At 49.7% G+C, this 27,318-nt stretch overlaps 1 protein-coding gene across 1 annotated transcript in view; it reads right to left on the minus strand.

Annotated features, from left to right (window-relative positions):
* LOC136527890 (putative disease resistance protein RGA3) overlaps positions 1-16,485 on the minus strand; it is a gene marked incomplete at its 3' end in the record, with an annotated part of 37,052 nt that extends 20,567 nt beyond the window's left edge. The window contains exon 1 of the mRNA XM_066520746.1: positions 16,416-16,485. Within this exon, the coding sequence (XP_066376843.1) occupies positions 16,416-16,424 (9 nt within the window). The remainder of the gene's footprint in view (positions 1-16,415) is intronic.
* Positions 16,486-27,318: the final 10,833 nt, after the last annotated feature.

The following is a 27,318-nucleotide window of genomic DNA, read 5'->3' on the forward strand; positions in this document are numbered from 1 at the left end:
GCAATCTTATCATCATCCACCTTGCGCTCATCATCCCACCATGTCATGAGTGTGGCTTCTTTAGGGTTTAGGAAGATACGTCTCAAGCGGTCGGTCACTGGCAGGTACCACATTACCAAGGCAGGAATTCTTCTCTGCTTTACATCGTTGCCTAATGGAGTGTCCTCTGGGGGCTGAGATTCTTGTACCACCTTTTTTGTACCCTTCTTATTCCTCTTTTTCCAAGTGGAGGCATCGTCCCCACCATAAAGGTTGTTGTTCTTGTACTGGCTGGTCCCACACTGGGGACATTTATCCAGTGACTTAAATGTTTCGCCACGAAAAAGGATACAATGGTTGGGGCATGCATGGATTTTTTCAACCCCCATTATCAATGGACTTATGACCTTCTTCGCTTGGTATGTGTTGGCGGGAACTGAGTTTGGTTATGGCAGCACCCATGACAGGAGACGCAATAGATCATTAAAACTACAGTCTGACCAGCCGTACTTAGCCTTCAGGATGAGTACCTCAAGCACAAAATATAGCAATGTCCAATGTGTCGGATAGCCCTTTTCAACACCATACACAGTCTCCTTCGATGCTTTTGTCACCCTTTCCAAATTTTCTAGACCTTTTGGGCTCTTTAATAAAATCTCTGGTCTAAGGGCTCGAATCATGTCCTCCAAATCATCTTCATTCCCGACACGTGCTCCACTATCATTATTGGCACCACCTTCGTCGTTACCATCCCAACCACCAGCATCACCACCTTGTTCATTGCCAAACTCGGGATCCATTCGTGCATCAAGCTCTGCTGATTATTGGGACAGGTATTCTAGGGTTTCATCGTCGTATTCCTCCTCATCCTCATCGTTAACAATAACTGTTTCACCATGATGAATCCACACTGTGTAGTCCTCAACAAATCCTCACATAATCAAATATGATCTGATGATAGTCACATCTGTCCATGCATACGGTTCTTGCAATCTTTATAGGGATAAATAATTGTATCCTTATTCTCTGTCAACGTCGTTGCATGCTTCTCTGTGGCTTCAATAAATTTATCCACCTCTTCACGGAAACCTTCCTTGAACCTTAACGAACCATACATCCAAGAGTTCCTGTACTCCATCTTTTACAACAACAACAAAACAAACATTAAAGGACTACTTATTCAGATATATATAAAAATGAATCAAATTAATAATTACTTGAGAATAATTGTATATACTTTAGATATATATGAATATAAATCAAATATAATTACATAAAGCATACAAACACACCATGGTATAGGAAAATTAATTAATGGCCCATTTATCCATAAATAATTAAAATACATATTTGTTGATTACAATAAACAATTTCAAAGACAACAATTAGCAACAATTATATTTTACCCAATATCTTTCATGCAAACCCTAGTCCAATTTCATCAAACATAAATTTACAAAAACGAAATTAATAAAAAAACCAAACCCTAGATCTTGATCTACATGCACATGAAACATCCATAAAACTAACTAATTTTTCACTAAAATCAAGAAACATGGACCAAATAAGGGTATGATCTTGTTCCCCTACCTAATTTACCCTAGTACATTCAAACTTGGGTCTAATTTGCTTCATAAGTAGCTCAAGCACCATAGAAGATAGAGAAAAGCAAAACTCTAATTACTCACTAACCAACCATTAAAACTTCAAAAAAAGTGTGGAATAGCATTTTCTTACCTTCTACAACCTCTCCATCAAAGGATTTGAGACCAAAACCTTTCCTCCTTAGTAGAGCAATTTTTAGGAGGTGCCCAAGGCCTCTCTACCTTTTTCTCACGGGTTGGAGTGAGTGACCCGAGGAAGAAGAAGGGGGCTGCAGCCATTTATACAATGGACATTTGTAGGGGCGGCTGGTGATTGAGCCGCCCCTACAAATCTAACAGTAGGGGTGCTGGTGAGTAAGCCCCCCCCCCAATAAATCTACCTGTCGGTACAGAAAGTGACCAACTAGTGAATATTTGTAGTTTTGCTGTACGTTGTGATCGGAGGTGGCCTAGCACTCAATGACACATGATATATACTGGTTCGGGCAACGTGCCCTACGTCCAGTGTGGGTCGGTCGGTGACTTTATTCCTGAGCCTAGGTGCTCAAAGTCTGTAGTGGGGTTACAAACGGGAAGGAGAAAGGAGGGGTGTGTGAGAGGTCCGGTCGGGTCCGACCGGAAGGGCCGAGGGCGACTAGAACTCCGCTATGAGATAGGTGTTCAAGCGTGTGCTTGAGGGGTTGTGAGTTATCGATCTAGTGAATCTAAGCTTCAAGAAGAATCATCCTCCGGGAAAATCGATCTCCCTGTTTGGAGGGAGCTCATCCCCTTTTATAGATAAAGGGGGTGGCTTTACAGGTGAGAGGGAGTGAGTACGGATGCTTCTAAGTCTTGTTGCCCACGCCGAATGAGGGTAGCGATGATGGTCGGCACGCATAATACTATTGATGTCACTGTAGAATGTCAGGTGCACATGGGAGGTTATGTTGGCTTCTTCAGGAAGGATGGATGTCGATACCTACAAAATGATGTTAGTGTGTGAGGAGCCCTACCATGTGTACCAGGTATGGTGGATCTAGGCGGCCACCATCGATGCCCAGAGGCATGCAGGGGGCCCTCTTGCCGTATGGGAGTTCAATGGCGCCTACAATACTGTAGTCACAAATGTCGGCGCCTACAATAATGTTTGTGTCAGGGTGGCTATGGAGCACTGTTCCCATAGGCATACAGGTATGGCCCTAGTATCGTGGTTCTCTGCTCGCCCCTGATCCCTTCCGAGCGGGGAATCCCCGGTCGGATGGTTCCAATCGGTACTGGCCGTGCCAGTCGGAGAAGAGCGGTAAGCAGGCTCCCTATGAATCTTCGGTCGGCGACGTGGGGTCAGAGTAGGAAGCAGTGTTTTGGGCCAGGCCTTCTAATCGGAGAGTCTGCCCGGAGGCGGCTGGCTCCCGGGGCGAGTGCTCCGGTCGGAGAGGTGGGCCAAAGAAGTTGTCGACCAGGCGTTTGTTCTTTCGGTAGACCTTCCGGTCGGCAACCGGTTTGTCCTTCCGGCCCATTGTTTCTTAGACTTTTGAGCCAGCCCATGAACTACATGCTATTCTCCTGGGCCGAGCCCGGGCGTCGAAGCTGGTCCCCGAGTGATTTGAGCTGAATCGTCTGGGGGTTTTTGTCTTGCTGCCGGGTGCGCGCGAGAGCACCCGTGGGTGTAGACCAGAGCCCCCGGGCGGTTCGGGCAGAACTGGCTAGGGGGGTTTTCTGCATTGTGTCGGCGGGAGCGTGCGAGTGCACCCGCGAGTGTAGCCCCCGAGCCCCCGGGCGGTTCGGGTAGAACCGGCTGGGGGTGTCTATTTTGGCGGGTGTGTACGTATGTTTAGTTTCGAGACGGAATTTTGTTTAGCCACAGCGTTGTTGTGCAGCCGAGGCAGTTTTTAGGTGACGAGACAGAACTTACTGACCCCGGCGTCGGTGCGCACCGCGGATCGGGTGAGAAGGTTAGTTCAGAGAAACCGCTGGTGTCGGTGCATGCTACGGATGGTGATAGTTTGGTTCGGTCGTGTTAGGGATCACTGATCTTTGGCGTTGATGCGTGCCGCGGATCGAGCGAGGTGGATCCCGGGAGTTAGTTTTTAGTTAAGTTCAGGAATTGGACGAGCTGAAGCTCATGGATCCCGAGTGAAGCCGTTACGCGAGTTTAGGAGTCGCGGTCCCAGGAGCCGTAGCTGAATGTCAAAGATCCTATCGACGCGAATTCGGGGTCATGGTCCCAAGGTTTCTTTGGAGCGCAGTGAAGCCGTCTAAAGCCGTTATAGAGTTTAGGAGTCGCGGTCCCAGGAGCCGTAGCCGGATGTCAAAGATCCTATCGACGCGAATTTGGGGTCGCGGTCCCAAGGTTTCTTTGGAGCGCAGTGAAGCCGTCTGAAGCCGTTACGCGAGTTTAGGAGTCGCGGTCCCAGAAGCTGTAGTCGGATGTCAAAGATCCTGTCGACGCGAATTTGGGGTCACGGTCCCAAGGTTTCTTTGGAGCGCAGTGAAGCCATCTGAAGCCGAAGCGTAGTTAGTTGGTTAAAGATCGGACGAGGCGATGCTCGTAGACCCTGGCGTCGGTGCGCGCCGCAGGATCGGGCGAGTCGGAGTCGTGGATCTAGCGAGTTTGAGGTCGCCGTCCTTGGCGTTTTTCTTGAGCCCCTGAGCCCTATCGGGCCTTCATGGGGGTCAATGTGAGTATTGTGCATTACCCCATCCTTGGTTCCTCACAACCGGAGGGGCTGAGTTTCGTCGCCTGTCCCGATCGCTCGGGCTCGAAGACTAGCTCGGTGAGTTCGCTAACGGGTGTGATCGAGTGGAATCCAAGTCCATCGTTCGTGACGGGGTTGGCATAGCCCTCTTGTGACATTCCACTACTCCTTTACCTGCAACCCGACAGATGCCTAGGTTGTTCCAGAGACCGACCCGAGTGGCCTAACGGCCTCCCCTTCGATGGAGATTCTGTGGGCCTAGCGAGAGGTTCAGGATCGAACGAGAAGGTTGAGATGACCCAGTCTGCCGGACCGGGTGAGGGCCACACGGTGCTCATCTATGGTTTTCTCCCCAAGCTCTATTGGTTGCCCATATCGAATGAGGCAACCCCGCTTCGTGACGCAACATGGAGCGTTCTGATGCATTTCGCTGCACGTGCGATGCTTTAGTTCCTGAGCCCCCAAGCGGTTCATGCCCTAACCGTCCGGGGGGTTCAGGCGTATGGATTGAATGTGCATATGGATGTATGAATGTTTTTAAAGAAATAGAGGGGGTTTTGATAGTGTTTACCTTGGCGACCGGAGTGACGGGGCTCGGAGAGCTTCAGTCGGAGACGTCCGATCGGGACCCATGCTTGTCGCTTGGGACGGAGTCGGCATGGCCCGCATGGGGCATCCCTTCGCTTCCTACCCGTGCCTTGGCATTTTCCCCCCGAGCGACTCGATCGATTCGGGGGGTCGGTTGGTCTCCCGGCGGAGATTTCGTGTTTTTGGTCTCCCCAGGTCTGGCATGGGGAGGCGGGAAGCCACCCGCGTGCAGTGGCACTTCGGTTCCTGTGCCCGTCGTGTGGTAGTGGTTGATCGTGCGGTAGTGGTGGGCCATGGCCCGGCCACATCCCGTCTGATTAGGAGCCGCTTCGCTGCGCTGGGCACGTCCCGTCGGTTCAGGGCACATCTCGTCTACATTAAACGAAAAAAGAGAGAAAAGCCCTGCTCTGCCGTTTCCGCCTTCCCCGATCGGCACGCCCTTTCCTAACCGCTATTCCCTTTCCTTTAAGTAGGAGCAGGAAGAGGGTTTTTGTTCCGTTCTTTTACCTGTTCTTCTTCTTCCGCTGCCTTCTTTCGATCCTTTTCTTCCCGTGAGCGTTCCTGAGAGCCGCAGAGGTTTATGGGAAAGAAGGGGGAGAGCGAGGGAGAAGAGGGGAACTCACTTGATCCTGTTGCGTTCCAAGGCGAAGATGTCGGACTAGAAGTCGTCCACTGTGAGGAAGTCAGTGCTGGAGTCTTTCATCATGAAGGGGTTTCTGCCGTCGTGGGAGGTGGCGCACTGGAGGGTCCCTGGAAGGGAGGAGTTCCCGCAACCTCATCCCAACGAGGTGGTTTCATTCCTTACCTTCCACGAGCACGGTTTGGGATACCCCGCGCACTGGTTCCTACGCGGGCTTCTCAATGAGTGGGGCCTAGAGCTACAGCATCTCAACCCAACGAGGGTGCTGCACATCGCCGGTTACGTCACCGTCTACGAGGCTTTCCTTGGGATGGAACCGCACGTGGACTTCTTCCGGCGGCTCTTCTCCCCGAGAGCCTTGACAGTGGGGGACTCGTGTGAGACCTCGCCGATGGGAGGATTTGCCCTACAGAGGAAGCCAGGCATGGGAGACTCGTATCCTGGGTACCTCCCTCATGACTCCAACCGGGGGTGGCATGAGGAGTGGTTCTACATTAGGAATCCAGCGGCGGCGCCGTTCCTGGTGTTCATCGGCAGGAGGCCGGAGAAACAAAAGAGTTGGTCGTGGGGCTGCGCCAAAACAGAGAAGCACAAGGTGGGGGTCATCGAGGAGGAGCTCTGGAAGCTCATGAAGAGCGGCCTCAATGGGGTGCGGGTGTTTCACACCCTATACCATCGCCGGGTTGTGCCGTTGGCGGAGAGGGTGCGGCCGATGTGGATGTACGACGGCCTTGCGGATCTGGATCGTACGTCGTCAGAGGATCTATCGGACAACGAGGTCTGGAGTCGTATTGGCCGGGTGCTGTAGCTAAAGCCTAGGGAGAAGGTCGAAGGGAGGCCCATCCCTTTCAACTCCTCGATCATGTCCCGCCCGGTATGTCCCCTTCTCTAATCTGTGCATTCTTCTCTGCCTTTCCCATTTTCTTGATTAGGGGTCGTACGTTTCTTAGGGGCTCAGAAAGTATAAGTCCTAGCCGCATCTTCCGAAGGGACCGGAGGGCCAGGCCCGGCAAGCCACTCAGAAGGAGGCAGCAGTCGCCAGGAGGAAGAAGAAGGGCGAGGTGGCTGGTCGGAAGCAAGCGAAGGAGATGGAGGTTGCCCGGCGTGTCAGGACTAGGGAAAAATAGGCTGATGTCGAGCTGGAGCTCCAGTCGGAGGACTCCACAGAGGAGGAGGATGCATCCTCATCTGAGGGGGTGGAGAGTTAGGAGGTCATCGTGACCTCGGTGAAGCGTCTCAGCCCTGCGACGACGTCCGCTGATGATCAGCAGGGGACCTCACGGCGCGTGGCGGCTTCTGCGTCGAAGAAGCGCACGGCGAGTGAGGATGTTGTCGGCAAATGTGTGGCGAAGCAGATGCGGTCACCGCGCCCTTCGGCGGTGTCGCCGGTCTTGTCGTCGCCTGTGGCGGACGCGGCTGAGCGAGCCGGGCGGTCCGAGGAGCGGACGGGTGCTCGTGCGGCGATGGAACCGGTGCCCACATTGGTCTTGCAGCCGGAGGAGGTCCTGCCGACTGTGGGTGCGGTTGATTAGTCTAGGCGGTTTGAGGGGTAGACCGATGCCTAGTCGACACGTGACTTGCAGTCGAAGAATGCCCCGCCTGCTTCTCCGATCGGGGAGTCCTGAGCCAGAGGTCTTAGCGGCCCGAAGGCTGGGCAGGAGCCGATCGGGACGGTTTCGACCCCGTCTGAAGTGGGGGGCGCGTGTCGTGGTCTGGGAGCGGTCCTCGTCCCGTAGGTCCGTGGTCGTCGGAGTCTATTTTCCGAGTTGTGCCGCTCGTCTCTCGGTATGTTTCCTTTCGCCGCTCTTTTGATCTTTGCTGGTTGAGTCTTTCTGGAGTCTGGCTTACCTGCGATCTTTGTTAGCGGCCGGGGGATGCCGGGGTTGAGCATCGCCTTAACCCCCATGCAAGAGGATTGGGGGCCCACTCTGCAGCGTGTGGCGGCGAGTGAAGGGGGCAGCAGGGTGGCGGTGACGAAGCCTTTGCTCCTAGGGGCGGTGCCCCCTGGGGCAGTTGCTGGTGATGTGACAGCGGTGGTGGTGTTGCTGGCCACGATCCCGGTGCCGACGGTGGGGGTTGTGACGGAGGTAACTCTTGCGGCCCCTCCACTGGGCGTGGCGGAAGAGTCGAGGGAGGACGAGGTCCCTACCTCGACGGGTGGAGGGCTGCACGACCTACCCTTGTCGTCGGGGCCGAAGGCGCCGGAGGGGAGTGTGGCCAGAACGGAGTCGGGGCGCCCAGTGGCGTCCCGTGCGGACGAGGTAGTGGAGATCCCGTCCGATTATGAGGCGGACACCGCGGCGGAGCCGTCGGTGTTGCCGCGGGGGCTGGTGGTGTCACCGCAGGAGCTAGCGGTGGTCCAGTCGGAGGCTGGGCCCTCCGGCGGTCCATCGGAGGGTGACCTAGAGTGGTCTTTTCCTGAGGACCCGTCGAAGGCGATGTTCGTCCTTCGGGATTCCTAGGAGCGCCAGCTCTAGGACATTTTTGGGGGGCAAGGGCATGCCGCGATGTCCGAGCTCACCAAGCTAGCCGCAAAGCTTGAGAGCGCCCGGAAGCAGGCCCAATTTGCTCGGTAGCTGGTTGAGGTCGACCTACAGCTCGCCACGGAGGTGAGTTTCTGGTACTCTCCCTTACCCTTTGAGTCTTTTGTTGGTTGTTTTTAGCATGCCTGTTTTTCACAGGAAATAAGGAAGGTGTCGTCCCGCAAGTCCCACTTCCTCCGGGTGGAACATGCCTGAATGGCCGAGCTTGAGCGTCGGGTGGACTCTGCCTGCCGTGAGTCCCAGGTCCGGACGGCCGAGGCAGCCGTGGCGTAGGTGGAGGGACAGCGTGCGGCGGAGCGGGCGACCACTGTCGAGCAAGGGCTCGAGGCGGAGAGGGTTCATCACGAGGAGGCTGAGATGGGGGTGCGGGCATCCCTGGCGAACACCGAGGTGGCACTATGAGAAGCCTTGGTGGCCCTTGAGCTGGAGCGGGCCACCCTAGAGAGGGCACAGAAGGCCCTAGAGGCGGAGCAGAGGGCCCGATCGGAGGCGGATCAGGAGGTGCTCACGCTCCGGAGCTAGGCGATGGGGATGGAGGACGCGAGTGCCCGGCTGCGTGAGCAGGTGACTCGGTAGGCGGAGGACTTCTCCACCCTTGAGGCCTCTCGCACTGGTGCGTACCTTTTTGTTTTCTCGTGGTGTTGATTTTTCCCTCAGCCTATTTCTGAGTTTGTCGTCCTTCCTCTAGAGTTGGGTGAGAAGGTGAAGGTGCTGGAGCGAGACCTAGAGACGTCCAAGGCGAGCTTCAGTTGGAACGCCGAGGAGCTGGCCAAGTCCCATGAAGAGCGACGTGCTCTCGAAGGGGATTTGGACCAGATCCACAACGCTGCCTGGCTCGTTGTCTCAGAAATCTTCGGGTCGGTGCCAAGTACCTACGCGCCCGCAGCCCAACTGGTGGAGGTCCCGGACGTGGTCAAGGACCTTGTCAGGAGCGGGCTATTTTATGGGGTGTTGGGGGTGCTGACCTCGGTGGCGACGCACCACCTGAGCCTGGACTTCGACGCTATCTACGGTGGGTATGCTGAGGGTCTGAGCACGGAGGACATCCAAACAATCGGGGTGAGCTTGCTGCCGCACGCGCGGTCGGTGTTAGAGCAAGTCTCCGCCAAGTGGGTGATGGACATTCACCGTCAAGACATGGCCCAAAGCATGCGTGGAGAGAATGCTTCTGAGCCTGCAGATAGCTCGGAGCCTAGTTCGGGGGGAAATGTCGCCTCGGCCTCGGTTGAGCCGAAAGTCGTGCCGCCGGGGAGTGAGCAGCCTGCGCCTTCGTCGGCCGTGCCGCCAGCAGATGCCGCTGGGTCGGTTTAGTAGCTTGCAGAATGTAAGTAGTTAATAAACGTAGAAAGTTTAAGCTCATGGGGGAGCCCCCGTGTAAGACGTTCGTGGTGTGTTTTGATGACTGCAATCGGGTTTCTATTTTTGTGATGGAGTTGCTCCATTCGGGGAAGCTTGTTCCCTTTCGTTCCTTAGTTTTCCCTTAGCATAATTTTGTTTTTTTGTTTCTTTCCCTCTTGTACCTGCCCGTTTGTCCCATAGGCTGTGACGTTGTAAGCCTGGGGCATGGCCCGCTAGGCTCGGTCAATTGTAACCGTAGGAAAAGGTGGGATGCGATCAGTCGGAATGTTTTAAAGCAAAGCTACGTAAGGTAAATCAAAAGAACGAAACTGCCCTTCTATTCGGGTAGGAAGGAGTTTTCTCCATATGAAAAAGAGTACTCAAGGTAAAAACAAAACAGAGGGGTAGTAGAGCCCCCTAGTGGAGCCCCCGAGCGCCCCGAGCCGAAAAGTGTTCGGGTCGGGGTGCTCTTATAGGAGCGTACGTTTAGTGAATAATGGTAAGACTGAAACTTAGGGAAAGGGAAAAACGACATAGCTGTTTCAAGCATTGGGAGAGAACGTCGTCGTCGTGGTCTTTCAGTCAGTAGGCGTCCGGTCGGATCAATTCAGCCTTCAGTCGTCTGGATCCTCGCCTGATGTGCCCCCTTCTTCTATTGCCTTTTTCGTCCCTCGGCCTGCCAGTCTACCTCAGCAGGCGCTTGAGGAGCTGGCAGTCCTTGTAGAGATGGTTGATGGCATAGTTGTGGTTGGTGCACGGGCTCTCCATGAGCTCATGGAAGTGTCCCGATCGGTCTTGCTGAGGCTGCATGCCTAGGTGGTCGGCCGTGATGACCGTCGTGGAGTTAGCCGGTCGGCGGCGATCCTTTCTGTTCTTTTTCCCACTCTACGTGGAGGGGCCCTCATCTTGATCCTGGCACTTGGCCTTACCTTTGCCATGGCCTCCGTTGGAGCGCGGTAGGAACAGCACTTGCTAGGGGATGTGGGCAAAGGTCGGTGGTCCCGGGCCGTCAGTGCTGGGACTCCAGTCGCCGCTGCATGTGCCTCGGTTCGGTCTGAGCCACGTGTAGATAGGCAGTTGACGTGGAGCGGTCGTCAGGTCAGGATGAGGCGTCGCTGTGGCCTCATGTGTCGCACTCAGCGGTTGTTGCGATGACAGGGTGTAGTGCCCCAAATGCTGCGTCCCTGTTCCCCGGATGGGGAGCGAGGTCGCGAGTCGGCGTCGCGACATGGAGCATTCCGCTTGTTGAATGGCGGCGGTCTCCACCAGTGCCCGAAGGTTCCGGTGGATCGCCCGTTCGCGAGGGTCGTTCGGCTCGGACAGGCCGCGTAGGAGCATTGCCGCGGCGGCAATGTTCTGACTGGCTCGAGCGAACTGTGGGGGATCGGTCCCTCTGTCCGGGGTGTGGCGCTGGACCTAACGGGCACGACCCCGAGCGCCGTTCGCCGGTCCGCGCGCCCGGGACACAGCGTAGCACGCCGAGCGCGCTGGCGCAGTTGGTGGCTGATGCGGCCACTATTGTCGTAGTTCCTCCTCGTGCTCACGTGTGAGCTCGGAGGTCTCCGTGTGAGGGCCCGGCGGGGCATGACTCCACGAGGACTCCGTTGCCCCTGGCAGCTGTCCCGGAGCATCCGTCATAGCGCACTCCCGGGACGGATGGTGGCTGGGTGCCACGTCGCCGATGCTGGAGCCGTCACTCCCGATGTCGTCGTCCATGATGTCGAGGAAACAGGAGGGACCGTAGCTCGCCATCCCCACAAACTCAGACGTGGGAGGAGACGGCGCCATAATCTTTCAGAGCCCTCGGGCGTACGCGTCCGCGGGAGACGCGAGGCCGTAGGGGAGCTGGCCGTACGGTGGCCGTGACGGGAACAACGGCAGCCCTCCGGGTATTTGGTGGAAGATTGAATGTAGTAAGTAAAGAACGGCATGTATATTACTTACAGCAGGATTTGAGCAGAGAGTTTGCTCGGAATGGAGCGCAGATGCCACGCCGTTGAGGTCGCGCGTCCCGGAGTCAACGGAGAACGTCACTCCGATGGGTGCCGGGTCATGAGTTTCCTCGCGGAGGTGGAGTACACCAAGCCGGTCGGCGACGAAGTCCAGGCTTCCGAAGAGGAAGGCCTGGGATGGCTTGAAAATGAGTGGAACCCGCATGCCCGTAGGCGGAAGTGCGGGATACTCCAGTGAGCCAAGGCGAACCGCGTCGCCCGAGCCCCCTGCGGTAGGGGTGGTGGAAAAATGGGCCATCCGATGACCAAAAAGTGTTGAACGTACAGCGTCTTCCCCACGGACGGTGCCAACTATCGGTACAGAAAGTGACCAACTAGTGAATATTTGTAGTTTTGTTGTACGTTGTGATCGGAGGTGGCCTAGCACTCAATGACACATGATATATACTGGTTCAGGCAACATGCCCTATGTCCAGTGTGGGTCGGTCGGTGACTTTATTCCTGAGCCCAGGTGCTCGAAGTCTGTAGTGGGGTTACAAACGGGAAGGAGAAAGGAGGGGTGTGCGAGAGGTCCGGTCGGGTCCGACCGGAAGGGCCGAGGGCGATCGGAACTCCGCTATGAGCTAGGTGTTCAAGTGTGTGCTTGAGGGGCTGCAAGTTATCGATCTAGTGAATCTAAGCTTCAAGAAGAATCGTCCTCCGGGAAAATCGATCTCCCTATTTGGAGGGAGCGCATCCCCTTTTATAGATAAAGGGGGTGGCTTTACAGGTGAGAGGGAGTGAGTACGGATGCTTCTAAGTCTTGTTGCCCACACCGAATGAGGGTAGCGATGATGGTCGGCATGCATAATACTGTTGATGTCGCTGTAGAATGTCAGGTGCACATGGGAGGTTATGTTGGCTTCTTCAGGAAGGATGGATGTCGGTACCTGCAAAATGCTGTTAGTGTGTGAGGAGCCCTACCACGTGTACCAGGTATGGTGGATCCAGGCGCCCACCATCGATGCCCAGAGGCATGCGGGGGGCCCTCTTGCCGTACGGGAGTTCAATGATGCCTACAATACTGTAGTCACAAATGTCGGTGCCTACAATACTATTTGTGTCAGGGTGGCTGTGGAGCACTGTTCCCGCAGGCGTACAGGTGTGGCCCTAGTATCGTGGTTCTCCGCTCGCCCCTGATCCCTTCCGAGCAGGGAATCCCCGGTCGGATGGTTCCAGTCGGTACTGGCCGCGCCAGTCGGAGAAGAGCGGTAAGCAGGCTCCCTATGAATCTCCGGTCGGAGACGTGGGGTCGGAGTAGGAAGTAGCGTTTTGGGCCAGGCCTTCCGATCGGAGAGTCTACCCGGAGGCGGCTAGCTCCCGGGGCGAGTGCTCTGGTCGGAGAGGTGGGCCGAAGAAGTTGTCGAGCGGGCGTCCGTTCTTTCGGTAGACCTTCCGGTCGGCAACCGGTCTGTCCTTCCGGCCCATTGTTTCTTAGACTTTTGAGCCGGCCCATGAACTACATGCTGTTCTCCTGGGCCGAGCCCGGGCGTCGAAGCTGGTACCTGAGGGACCCCGGGTTTATGAACCCAACCCTACCCATTTGTAGGGGCGGCTCGTATCACCAGCCGTCCCTACTGTTAGATTTGTAGGGGCGGCTGGAATCATGGGACCCGAGCTCACCCACTGTAGAGGCGGTTGGTAGTGGAGCCGCCCCTAAAAAAAGCCCCCGTTGCTAAAAATCGTTTTTGTAGTAGTGCTGGCCAGTAGACTAAAGCATCGCACTCAGCAATTTTCAAAGTTGCTAGCTGTCCAAAACATTTCCATAGCGCCATTGCACACGAGCCAGAGAAGAAAAGGTCACAACCTCTTAAGCACAGATCTCCCAGGGGGGGTTTATGCTCACGTACTACCACCAGTTCAGCAGAATTTTCTTGTTTATTTGGTGCCCATACATTCAGACTGGACAATGAAGTAATATATCTGGTACCAGCCTGTAGGCATGCTTGCTGTCTACAGTTGTTTAGTTCTACTTTTCTTAGCTTGGGTGCTTTAGGAAAAGTACATTGGTCCTGAGATCTCCCGCACGGGTGAGCCGATCGCTCACCGTCGTTGTCGACCACACACACTACGACTGGAGGTAGAAGAGGAAGGGAGAATAGAACGTGCACACACACAGCACAAGCACCAGCATTGGCCGAAGCTCTGCAGAGGAGATGGCAAAACTGAACTCGCTCTCTTTATTGAGTTGCAATGGGAAGCTATATATACAACTCTATCCATCTAATCCTAGTACACAGACGTGCCTGGCTGCCATGCTGCTATAGTGACTAGATGTGACAGCAGGGCTGACTTTGGCGCCTGCCCCTGCAGTGGCAACTCTGGGCAACCAAAAACTTCTAGTTGCTCAAGCGAACAAAATGTTACTTGTTCTCCTAAAGATCCTTGGACCGCCTCCCATCTGTGAAACTTGTCCGGACCACTTAACCACATTCCCTTCAATGCTGGAAACGGGGAGCGGCACTCAGGGCCATCTCTACCGGATGATTTTTTAATACCGGATGATTTTTTAATCACCGACACTTTTGGTAATGCTATCAGCTTTTCACAAAGCACGATCCATAGATTCTCAACCTCAGGAAATAATATCTGCTCCTCTCCTTGCAGCTCATTCCTATCCCACCACATCTCAAAATTTAGCATATTCTCCAAGGACATCATCTTCAGTTTCTAAAACTTGGATGGGGCACCACCGCTGAACAAGCAATGTAAATTTTGTAGGTTGCCTAAGTAAAGAAACTGGAGGGACGGTAACTGCCAGAGTGCAGGAAGCTTCTCGAGATTTTGGCAATCTTCTAACTCGAGCTCCACCATGCCTTGCAGCTCAAGCATCCATGTTGGAATACCACTGCTACTGCAGCAATACATCCTCAGAGCCTTTAGCCCATCATGAGGTTGGAGGCCTTCCAGCACCTCCTTATGTGCCTCCTTCCAGACACTAATATGTGATAGAGCATTTTCAAGCTTCCTTAGCTCGAACTGGCCACCAAGGTCCAAGTTCCTCAGCGCTTCCATGTTACTGCAACCCGAGCCAGTACCTAATACAAAGCATGTAAGCGTCTGCAGGGAAGTGAGGTGTCCGAGGTTTGGAGGCATGCTCGTTAACATATAACATCCGTGAGTATAGAGGTGACGGAGGGCAGTCATATACTTCATTGCCTTTGGAAGTTGTTCAAGACTTTCACAATAGGATAGGTTCAATGTTTGCAGATGATACAGGATGGTAATGTCTTCAGGAAGTGCTACAATATGACTTGTTGAGAGATCAAGATACCTTAGGTGACGAAGATATTTCGGCTTTAGAAATGGACCTTGCCGTGTCTTTAAGGCTCAGACAGGCCTCAAATATTTTGATAATTTCTGCACATCTGCTATTTCGGATCCATCACATATTAGTGTCTGGATAGCTGGAGACCGTTTCTCTATGGAAGCATTCAAAACATTTTCTTCAATGCCAACTGATAGAATAAATGGCGAGCGGAGTATGGAAAATCCTCACTTTGGCTCAGTTTTGTATCTATTGCAGCACATTCTTTTCCCATTGAATCCTATGCAACATCATGCATAAGGTCATGGATTTTACATGTAATTTGTCCGTAAAATTTGTCTTGCTGCACCTCCTGAAAAAATGACCTTTGAGCTAGCTCACTGAAAATTTGTTTATCAATGTCTTCAGGACACACTCTTTTTTGCTCCGGGATAAAACTATTAGCCATCCATAGTCGGATCAGCATTTCCACATCAATCTCATGATCCTTAGGAAACATAGCACAAAAGGCAAAGCACTGTCGCACATGCGGTGGCAAGCAATTGTAACTGAGCTTGAGTACTGGTAAGATTCCATTTTCGTCATCACAAATTGTGCTTCGGTCTAATACCGCCTCCCATTCTTGCACGGTATTCTTAGTACGAAGCACAGAGCCCAATGCTGTAGCAGCTAAAGGAGAACCGGAACATCTCTTCGCAACATCACCAACCATATTGAGTAGCTGATCATCAGGCTTTTGTGCTTGCACACTAAATGCTTCTTTCTTGATAATTTTTTGTATATAGCTTTGTTCCAAGTGCTTGATCTTATGGGCTTCGATTGTCCCCATGAACCGAGCAATTTTTTCATCACGAGTTGTTGTCAAAACTAAGCTACCAGGGGCACCATGATGAAGGTAGGACCTCAACTTATCCCACTTGTTGACCTCACGGTTCCAAACATCATCCAATACAAGGAGGTACCTCTTCCCACTCAATGCACTTTGAAACTTTTCCATTGCTGTATTTCCATTCGCTTGGCATCCATTCTTGTTAGCTTCATTCACTATTTTTTCAACCAGGGAATCCACATCAAAGTTTTCAGACACACACACCCAAAGCCGCACCTGGAAGTGCTTCTGAATGGCAGAGTCATGGTAAACAAGCTTCGCTAATGTGGTCTTGCCCATCCCACCCATTCCTACTACAGGAAGGACTGTGAGACCCACATTGTCCCCTTGGCCAAGCAATGCATCAACAATCGCCTTCTTCTCTTTTGCTCTTGAGTCACTTGCAATGTTCACATAATTGTCTGGCATGTTAGGATCTGTCTCCCTCCACTTCATGGACATTGGTGGCTGTGGTTTGAATTTGAACCTAAAGGTATTCATCTCTGCTACGAGGACATCAATTTCTTGCAAAATCATACGGAGCTTGTTTGCCATTCTATAACGGAACACAAACCGGTTGTGAGAAGGGAAGAGCTTTATGACATCCATACTGAACTCCTTGTAGTGCCCCTCCGCCTTGGCCTTGCGGCGGAGTGCCTCATACTTGAACTAGTCAAGGACATCGTTCGCCTTGTAGGCCATGGTCCGGAGCTCCTCAAGCCAAGCTTTCGCCCCCTCTCTATTTTTCGCTGCCTGCTCCTCGGCGTCAGTGATGACGTCCAGGACGGCAGGCAGCTTGCGCTTGAGGAGCTTGTGCTGCGCCTCCATGCCCTCCATCACATCGTACTGGTCCAGGAGGTAGCTAGAGGCCTTCTCCTTCACCATGGACACCAGCGGCCCGACCACCATGGTGGCCAGTACCTCCGCCATCGGAACGCCCGGAGCTCACAACACACACGCAGGACACAAGCAAGCTAGCACAGCTGCAGGCAGGGTTGTGTGGAGAAGGGAATAGTCCTGGGCAACCCTCTTGTGAGGGTAACGCATATGGAAGAGAGGAAAGTGTGTGCGCTGGACATAGAAACAAGGCATCTATTCGTCACCTACTTTGGTATATGGAAAGAAAAGCTCAGCATCAAAATTGCATTCACTAGTAGAGAACAGACCTTTGATCCTCGGCCAAAATGGGATCTAGTCCCGGGATTTTTTGCGCCCGGGACTAGAGATACCTTTAGTCCCGGTTGGTGGATCCAACCGGGACTAAAGGTCCCTGCCCAATGGCTACTGCGCCAGACAGAGGTGGCAGGGACCTTTAGTCCCAGTTGGAGCCACCAACCGGGACTAAAGGTATACTTTTACTCCCGGTTGGTGGCTCCAACTGGGAGTAAAGGTCTACTCCCGGGCCGTGGCTGCGCCCGGGGTTGGAAAGTTACCTTTAGTCCCGGTTGGATCCATCAACCGTGACTAAATGTTCTCCCTTTATAAATCGGCCGTCTCCTCCTTCCTCCCCGAGCCCGAGCTCAGCACATTTTGAAGCTCACTGCAGTAGTGTTCTTGCTTCCTCCCTCCCTCCATTGTTCCTCCATCCATTCTTCGATTCCTCCGTCGATTTCTTCGATTCCTCCGTCGATTCTTCAGTTGTAAAGGTTACCAATCTCATACTCTCATTTTTTACCATTTTCTTATGCCATTTTGTTCACTATATATATTTATGGTTCTTTATTGTGGTTTTTTTCATTTGTAAGCAATTTGAGCTCAAAATCACTTCAAGCTTGCATATTTACATGAAAGAAGGTTAAAGTATATATAAATATAAAGTTAGAAAATAGTTAGAAAATTATAGCAAATCCTTACTAGTTGAACTTGCGGACCGTGTTCAGGTCGGCGAGGATGTTCTCTGCCGAGCGGTAACGGACGTCAAGGAGGAGCTTTGATTCTACGAGGGAGAGCGACAATGGTCGTGGAAGACCGTGTTCCCTTCCTCGTAGAATCGGAGCTCTTCCTTGACCAAGTACGGTGCCGTCCGGTGGAGAAATGCTCGCCGAGCTGATCACGTAAGCAAGGTCAACTAGTACGGATGGTTATTTATTCACATGTCCCGATATCGTCGCAGTAGTCTGTCAATCACCGTACCTAAACGTAGTATATATAAATAAAAACTTAGAAAATAGTTAGAAAATTATAGAAAATCCGTACTAGTTGAACTTGCGGACCGTGTTCAGCTCGGCAAGCATGTTCTCTGTCGAGCGGTAACGGACATCAAGGAGGAGCTTTGATTCTACGAGGGAGAGCGACAATGGTCGTGGGAGACCGTGTTCCCTTCCTCGTAGAATCGGAGCTCTTCCTTGACCAAGTACGGTGCCGTCCGGTGGAGAAATGCTCGCCGAGATGATCACGTAAGCAAGTTCAACTAGTACGGATGGTTATTTATTCACATGTCCCGATATCGTCGCAGTAGTCTGTCAATCACCGTACTTTTTATTTTAACTTTTTATGAAATGAAAAACTTAGAAAATAGTTAGAAAATTATAGAAAATCCGTACTAGTTGAACTAGCGGACCGTGTTTATTTCGGCGAGCATGTTCTCTGCCGAGCGGTAACGGACGTCAAGGAGGAGCTTTGATTCTACAAGGGAGAGCGGCAACGGTCGTGGAAGACCGTGTTCCCTTCCTCGTAGAATTGGAGCTCTTCCGTGGCCAAGTACGGTGCCGTCCGGTGGAGAAATGCTCGCCGAGATGATCACGTAAGCAAGGTCAACTAGTACGGATGGTTATTTATTCACACGTCCCGATATCGTCGTAGTAGTCTGTTATGTGTGTACATTCCCATTCTTCTGTTAATTTGCGGAAATATCATATGAATTACTTACCTGCCACAGTAAAAGACGAGAACACAATGACCATTAAAAATATCATTGTTTAGAGATCTAGATAATTTTATAGTTTGTTAATTTTATTTGTTTATAAAAGGAGAAATTTATAGTGTATTAAAAAATGAGTATAGAGAGTAGATGGCAACTGCTTCCGGGTCCTCGGCCTCTCATGGGTTTCTAAAGCGACTTAGGCCGGGCCTTCCTCTCATTCCATGCGGCAAGTGTCGTGATGAGACGAAGATTGTGATGGAGTACCGAGTGAAGAAGGAGGGTCCCAACAAGGATCGTATCTTCTACAAGTGTCCGGATCGCAATGTGAGTTATTTTATCGTATTTAATGATTATGGTTAGTTTATACCTATTTTCATGATGGTTGTGATTAAAGTTCTAATTTTTTGTTTTAATTTCAGTGGGATAGCAGTGGACGATGTTCAGGCTTCTACTAGGAGGAAGAGTATGTTGAACTCGTGCAAAAACATCTTACACAACAGGCAGATACGGTGGCTAATGAGGCAGTGATCCAGCCGAAGAAGCCCAAAGATGTTGCACAATCGGGGGATCTGTCTGTTTTAGTTGAGATTGGTCGCGAAATCCTTGTGCTCCTGAAATGTATTTTAGCTTTAGTTCTTTTAGTGGTAGTTGGGATTGTCTACATTGTAGCGATGCTTTCATAAATTTGTATCTTTTGTGGTGGCACGCATGTTGTATAAATAATTAATTATGATCTAGGTTTTAATATGATATTTATGTCATGTAATGCAGATGAGCCATCATTGGATGTATAATGCTGATCGCCGCTCGCAAGAGTTCATTGACGGCGTGCATTCTTTGTTACGTGCGGCCGAGGCAAACAAACGCGACGGTTTCATGTGCTGCCCATGTGCCATATGTAAGAATACGGTGGAATATCCTTGCTCAAGGACTCTTCATTCACACATGTTCAAGTCGGGTTTCATGCCAAACTATATTTGTTGGACAAAGCACGGAGAAACCGGTGTTGTAATGGAAGAAGGTGAAGAAGAACAATGGGACGACAATGATATTATTCCTGATGGTGCGTGCTTCAATGATACTGCAATGGGAGAAGCTGAAGAAGAGGTAGCCGCAGAAGATGAGCCGGCTGATGATCTTTGTCAGGTCATTCGTGATGCACAAAGAGAATGTGAAAGTGAAAAGGAGAAGATCAAGTTCGAGCGGATGCTAGAAGATCACAAGAAATTGTTGTACCCAACTTGTGATGCAGGGCAGAAAAAGTTGGGAACCACACTAGAATTGCTGCAATGGAAGGCAAAGAAGGGTGTATCTGAGAAGGGATTTGGAGAGTTACTAAAAATCCAAAAGAAGATGCTTCCGAAGTACAATGAATTGCCCGCCACTACCTACGAAGCAAAACAAGTTGTCTGTCCTATGGGGCTAGAAATAGAGAAGATACATGCATGTCCTAATGACTGCATCCTATACCATGGCAAAGAGTACGAGAAATTGGATGCATGCCCGGTATGCCATGCGTCGCGGTATAAGATCAGGCGAGATGACCCTGGTGATGTTGAGGGCGAACGTCCGCGTAAGAAAATTCCTGCCAAGGTTATGTGGTATGCTCCTATAATACCACGCTTGAAACGTCTGTTCAGAAACAAAGAACATGCAAAATTGTTACGATGGCATAAAGAAGACCGTAAGGTAGACAATATGTTGAGACACCCTGCTGATGGGTCCCAGTGGAGAGCAATCGATAGAGAATTCCCGAAGTTTGCAAATGACGCAAGAAACTTAAGGTTTGCTTTAAGTACAGATGGTATCAATCCTTTTGGAGAGCAGAACAGTAGTCATAGCACTTGGCCTGTTACTCTAAGTATCTACAACATTCCTCCTTGGTTATGCATGAAGCGGAAGTTCATTATGATGCCTGTGCTCATCCAAGGCCCGAAGCAACCTGGCAATGACATCGATGTGTACCTGAGACCACTTATTGATGAACTTCTCATTTTGTGGAATAAAGAAGGTGTACATGTGTGGGATGAGTACAAACAGGAACACTTTGATCTGCGAGCATTGTTGTTCGTAACAATCAATGATTGGCCTACTCTAAGTAATCTTTCAGGACAGTCAAACAAGGGATATAATGCATGCACACACTGCTTCGGTGATATTAGAGGTGTATTCTTGAAAAAATGTCGAAAGGTCGTGTACCTTGGCCATCGTCGATTTCTTCCTGCAAATCACCCCGTAAGAAAGAAAGGCAAGCATTTTAAAGGGAAGGCAGACCACCTGACCAAGCCTCGCAACCGAACCGGTGAGGATGTACTCGATATGGTCAATGATGTGAAAGTCGTCTTTGGAAAAGGACATGGAAGCCAACCTATTCCGAAAGACGCTAACGGTCACGCACCCATGTGGAAGAAAAAGTCCATATTTTGGGACCTACCCTATTGGCAAGTCCTGGAGGTCCATAGCTCGATCGACGTGATGCACCTGACGAAGAATCTTTGTGTGAACCTGCTAGGCTTTATGGGTGTGTATGGAAAGCCTAAGGACACATTTGAAGCACGACAGGACCTGCGTTGTTTGAGAGAAAGAGACAACCTGCATCCAGAGAAGACAGATGATGGACGCCATTACTTACGTCCTGCTAGCTACACTCTAAGCAAAGAGGAGAAGGAAATCATGTTTGAATGCTTAAACAACATCAAGGTACCATCTGGATTCTCCTCGAATATAAAGGGTATTATAAATGTGCCAGAGAAGAAATTCTGTAACTTAAAGTCCCATGACTATCACGTTCTCATGACGCAATTACTTCCAGTTGCATTAAGAGGAATTCTACCTCCAAATGTACGTCTAGCCACCGTGAAGCTATGTGCATTCCTCAATGCAATTTCTCATAAGGCAATTGATCCAACTGATCTAGCTAAACTACAGAATGATGTGGTTCAATGTCTCGTCAGCTTTGAGTTAGTGTTCCCTCCTTCCTTCTTTGATATTATGACACACCTCCTAGTTCACCTAGTCAAGGAGATTTTCACTCTCGGTCCTGTGTTCCTACACAACATGTTCCCCTTAGAGAGATTCATGGGAGTCCAGAAGAAATATGTTCACAACCGTGCTCGCCCAGAAGGAAGCATCGCCAAGGGCTATGGAACAGAAGAGGTCATTGAGTTCTGTGTTGACTTTATTCCTGACCTTGACTCGATTGGTGTTCCTGAATCGAGACATGAGGGGAGACTAAGCGGAAAGGGGACACTAGGGAGGAAAACATATATTGGTACTGATGATGATTATTTCAATAAAGCGCACTACACAGTTCTACAGAACTCCTCTTTGGTAGATCCGTATATTGAGACACACAAGGATCTCTTACGATCCGAGTTTCCAGGGAAGACTGAAGCTTGGATTACGCATAAGCACATGGAAACTTTCAGCGGTTGGTTGCGAAAAAAATGTCAAGGTGATGAGAGCATCCATGAGCAACTGTATTTATTGGCTATGCAACCATCATGGCATATCGTCACATACAAAGGGTACGAGATAAATGGGAACATATTCTACACAGTAGCCCAAGATAAAAGGAGTACCAACCAAAACAGTGGTGTCTACATAGATGCCACAGACCCAAATGGGAATAAGCAGACATATTATGGACACATAGATGAAATATGGGAACTAGAATATGCACCTACTTTGAAGATCCCATTGTTCAAGTGCCAATGGGTCAAGGTGACCGGAGGCGGGGTAACAGTAGACAACGAGTATGGAATGACAACAGTAGACCTTAGTAATATTGGGTACAAAGACGAACCATTCGTCCTTGCCAAGGATGTGAATCAGGTGTTCTATGTCAATGATATGTCTACCAAACCAAAAAGAGGGAAAAACGATAATGACTCAACCAAAGAGCCAAAGCGCCACATAGTTCTTTCAGGGAAAAGAGTCATCGTGGGAATTGAGGACAAGTCGGACATGTCAGAAGAATATGAAAAGGATGACCGAATTCCGCCCTTCAAAGTGAACAAAGACCCTAGCATCTTGGTAAATGATGAGGACACTCTATGGTTACGAAGCGATCATAACCAAGGGACATACGTAAAGAAGAAGTTCACTGTTGTGCCCACTTGATGATATAGTGATTTAATATAGTGTGTGTTTGAGATATTATGTAATAATTGTGAATTCAGATGTTTATTATGTCATGTTTCAAATTAAATCAATGTTTGATTTGGTGGGATTTCTCTCTCAAAAAGGTAAATTAGGATACTGAGTGATGAAAAATTAAAATATTAACGTTAAAATGATGTGAAAACAAATTTCCTGTCCAAAACCAATAGTTTTAATAATTTTAATTAAATACTACATTTTTGCATTAACGAAATAATAAATATTAGTTACATTATGTTTTATAATTCTAACAAAAAATAAAAAAAGTTAAGGTTATAGATTTTTCCTATGTGCAATAAACAAAAAGAAAATTCATATTTTTAACAAAATAATTTTATGCCTTTTATTTAATTTACTATGTATTTAACAAAAACTATTGCATTTCTATTGTATTTAACAAGACTATTGCTTAAAACAGGCGGGAAACGAAACTGCAGGCCACCTTTACTCCTGGGTGGGAAGCCCACCCGGGAGTAAAGGTGGGCTGCAGTTTCGTGGCCCACCAAAAAAACCCTTTACTCCCGGTGCGTGTTACCAACCGGGAGTAAAGGTATACCTTTACTCCCGGTTGGTAACACGCACCGGGAGTAAAGGGTTTTTACTCCCGGTTGGTGGCTGGCATCGGGAGTAATTCTCTCTGATATATAACCTCCAGCGCCTGGCGCAGATCGATCCGCTCGTCTTCTTCCTCGTCAAACACCGCCGCCCTCTTCTTCCTCGCGCCGCGTCCGTTCGCCTTCCATGACACCGGCGCCGCCCTCTTCTTCCTCGTGCGGCCTCCACCGCGCGCGCCCGTGCCCCTCCTCCGCGTGCGCCCGTGGCCCTCCACCGCGCCCTCCTCCGCACCCGAGGCCCTCCACCACGCGTTGCCCCACCGCGCCCGAGGCCCTCCACACTGCCGAGCTCGATCGAGGTGATATATTCGTCGATCTCTTTGTACATTCGTCCGAGCCCTCCACTGCCGAGTTATAGATCACGTCGAAAACTACAACTTTGGTGTAAGCCATGTCAACGCTCGAGGTCGATTGAAAATTCCAAATTTTGAATCACAAAATCTAGGAACTAAAAATGGATATTTGGAACTCTAAATGATTTTAAATAAAAAACATATCTTAACGCAAGTTTTGAATATTTGGATATTATATGGATAAATTAGCAAGTTTAATTAGAGTGTCAAAAACTGCATTTTATGGTACAAAAATACATTTTAAGATCACTGGGACCTGAACTCATGACAAGTTTAATTATGGACCACCAATGAAATTACTTTAGAAATTAATTAGATCGATGTAAATCCATGGCTTGTATAATAAACACGCTATATATTATTTGTAAATCCTGGTCAAATAGGAACTCAATTTTGATACCCAGTTTGTAAACTAAGCGTTTTTTAGTTTATCAAAAATATCACATGTGATGATGTTAGCAGTTTTGGTTGGACTTGCATGCATGGCTATAGACAAATGAAGGAAAACTTCAACGTTTCTTCATTTGTGAACTTTGAATATACAGATATAATATATTAATGTTGCTAAAGTAATATGAGCATTACATATTTTTTTCCGGGAAGACTATCTTCAAACTTCATATCATAGCATCAGAGATCGCCTGTAGAAGAAGAAAGTAAATTCTTATCATTTCGGAAATAGTAATGGTTATATGAGCAATAAGACACATATACTTACATTTCATAATGACTTATACTTACATTATTAACATAGAATTTTCTCATATGATGAATGACTACATGGTTCACATGGTACATAGGATCACAACATCACGCACCGACACCGCCCCGGCCTGCCTCACGTCATCATCGTCAGCACACCGGCCACCGCGCCGACACGTATATATACGTCATTTGTATTCATATGCATTTCGTCCATGCGTTTCTATGTATACGGCGGAGCACCGCCGCCCTCGTTCACCCATGTGTACAGACATATATACGGCAGAGTGGAGCACCGCCACTCTTGTCACACCGCCCTTTCTCGTGGCCTAGTTGATCAACATTCGTATTATCGTTATCGTTAATGCTAAACAATCACACCAGGGCGAACCGCGCTGTTGATGTCACCGACGTGGTTCGCCCTAGTCACCGACACAATTTGCCCTCGGCCGTTTATGTATAGCCCTAATTCGCCCTAGTACCGACGTAGTTCGTCCTAGTGTGGCGAATTACGTCCGTGACCGAGGGGCAAGATTTAATAATGCATATTGTTCGTAGATTTTACGCATGTAATAAGCAAAGATTTGACGTACTATATATTGGTTTTGTTTTTTGAAGCTAGATGGCCGACCCGAGAAATATGGATGAGGAGGAGTTGATGATGAATTTGATCAACACTGGCACTCAAGTTGCCGGCGATGATGGTGCTAAAAATAACGTGCAAGAGGATGCAGATGACGGGAGTCAGTACTTAGCTCTTGAACAAAATGAGCAACAACATATTGGCCAAGTATATATTTTTTATTATTAGCTATATATATTATCATATGTCTTATGTGTGCTCATGACATTAAAAATAATGTTTATGTTTTATAGCCCTCTGGATCGACATCAACAACTACAACGAAGAGTAAAAATGTTTGAGGTCCCAAAAAGCCATTGGAGGGTCGCTTCATCATCTCGGAGTTCAATGTGGATACAGGAGAACCGGGGGGGCCGAATAAAATGAAATTTGTGCACCACTGTGGTTACCTTGTACGGGACCGGCTCCCGATTAGTACCCGTGAATGGAAGAAGAAGACCAATGCTCCTCATATCAGTTTTGTCTCCGATCGTGACAAGGCGTTAATTTGGAATGATGTCTTGGTACATTTCACGCTCCAAACAGATGGTTATGATGATATAATAGATGGTGATGAATTGAAGGAGCGAGTTGGGGATTGGGCAATGAAGAAGATGGCCACCCAGTTTCAGACTTGGAAGAAACACCTATACACGACGTATGTCAAGAAGAACATAGCACCAGATTTTACTGTCCCAGGCCCGATCTCAAAGCAGAGGCCCTATTGGGATGAGTTTGTACAGTACAAGACTTCGGAAGAGGGTGTGAGTCGGGTGATGAAGAACCAACGTAATGCCCAATAGAAGACATACCACCATACCTTGGGATCAGGTGGCTACCCGACTGCCATTAAGAAGTGGAACAAAATGGAAGCAGACCTTCTTGCCAAGGGTATCAGACCAGAATCACTCGAGTGGGGAGAACGTGCAAAGAATTGGTTTTTCGGTCATGGGGGAACACTAGACCAGGAGACAGGAAAGTGCGTTTATGGCGCAAGACTGCAAGAAGCAGCAGAAAGATTGTTTTATGCTCAGAGAGCTACTGCTAGTGGTGCGTTCAGGCCCAATAGAGAGAAGGATGAGCTGACATACGCCATCGGGACTATTGAACATGGTGGCCGAACTAGAGGCAAAGGAAGTGTCTCGTGGGAGCATGGATTCCCTCAGGACAGACCTTCCTACAGAAGTCGCCAGAGAAAGAAGGAAGAAGAGGCACAGCGGCTCCAGAGGTTGGAGGAAGCGGTGCGTGAAGCACAGGAGCGGGAAAAAAACCTTGAAGCGAGAATGCAGGAGGAAATCAGAAGGCAAGTGCAAATAGCAGTGAGTGCAAGCAAGCAGGCATCAGAGCCAGGAATCAACATTAGCCAATCTATTCAGTTGAAAAGCAGCTGCGCTTCCACGGAGATACCAAATCAAGGGGACACAGGACTGCGCTTCCCTATGGATGATGTCACTGAACCTTGTACAACGTGTGAGCTACACATTCCGAAGGAGAATTCCACAATCAAGGTGGCTATCGGTCTTGTTAATCCTATCGATCGAACCAAGACACCAAGGATTCATAGGAATATTATCCAAGAAGGATATGCTACCATCTCGGTAGATAAAGCTGAAAAAGGTTTTAGTGATTTGCCTCTTGACATTCCTAGAGGTGATGGCGAGAAGACTCTAGGAGAAGCGGAGAATACATTCATTCTATGGCGCAAACGCTACATCATCATTCCAGGGATGTCGGCTCCACCTCCTCCTGAACTACCTCACCATAGGTATGTGCGGATGAAAATACTACATCATTAATTTGTATTGGCTTAAATAATTAATAATCTGCTCATAATAATATGTCATTCCTTTTTTGTAGCAGATCCTCCCCCAACCTAAATCCAATTGTTCAATCGCCAGATCATCATAGTGCTCTGTACGATGACATTGTGTTGGAAGACGAGGCTGCATCCACACCATCTCCAAGGAGGTCTCCAACGTCGCAGCCGCCACCTCCAAGGAGGTCTCCAACGCCGCTGCCAACACCTCCAAGGAGGTCTCCAACGCCTCCCCCGCCCCCGCCTACCAAGAAGCCTAGCAAGAGGCCAGCCCCTCAAACGAAGAACCAGTCCCCGCCTGCAAAGAAAGCCACCGTGAAACCAAGGGCTATTCCCAAAATAATATCTGAAGAGAAAGAAGAAGGAACTGATGCATATAAAAAAGACATGTCTAGATTCTATGACAAACTTAAAATGAATCAAGAAGCAAGGAGAAACCCGGAGAAACCGTACTTCTTCGTAGCTCCAGATATTCTAAGAAAAAAGGTGACTTCTTACCAGCAACAACAGCGGGAATCTCGTAAGCCGTCCAAATCAACGTTATCAGACTATGACCGCACTCTCACTAAGTCAATTGAGGCGGCACAGAAAAAGAAGCGGGCAGGGAAAGGAGTTGCCCAACTCGGACAACAAGCGCACCAATCAATCCCCCCGCTAGTTGTTGGTAATGAATATGGTTCGAATTTAGGATTA

This window comes from Miscanthus floridulus, chromosome 19 (assembly GCF_019320115.1).
Source record: "Miscanthus floridulus cultivar M001 chromosome 19, ASM1932011v1, whole genome shotgun sequence".
NCBI lineage: Eukaryota > Viridiplantae > Streptophyta > Magnoliopsida > Poales > Poaceae > Miscanthus > Miscanthus floridulus.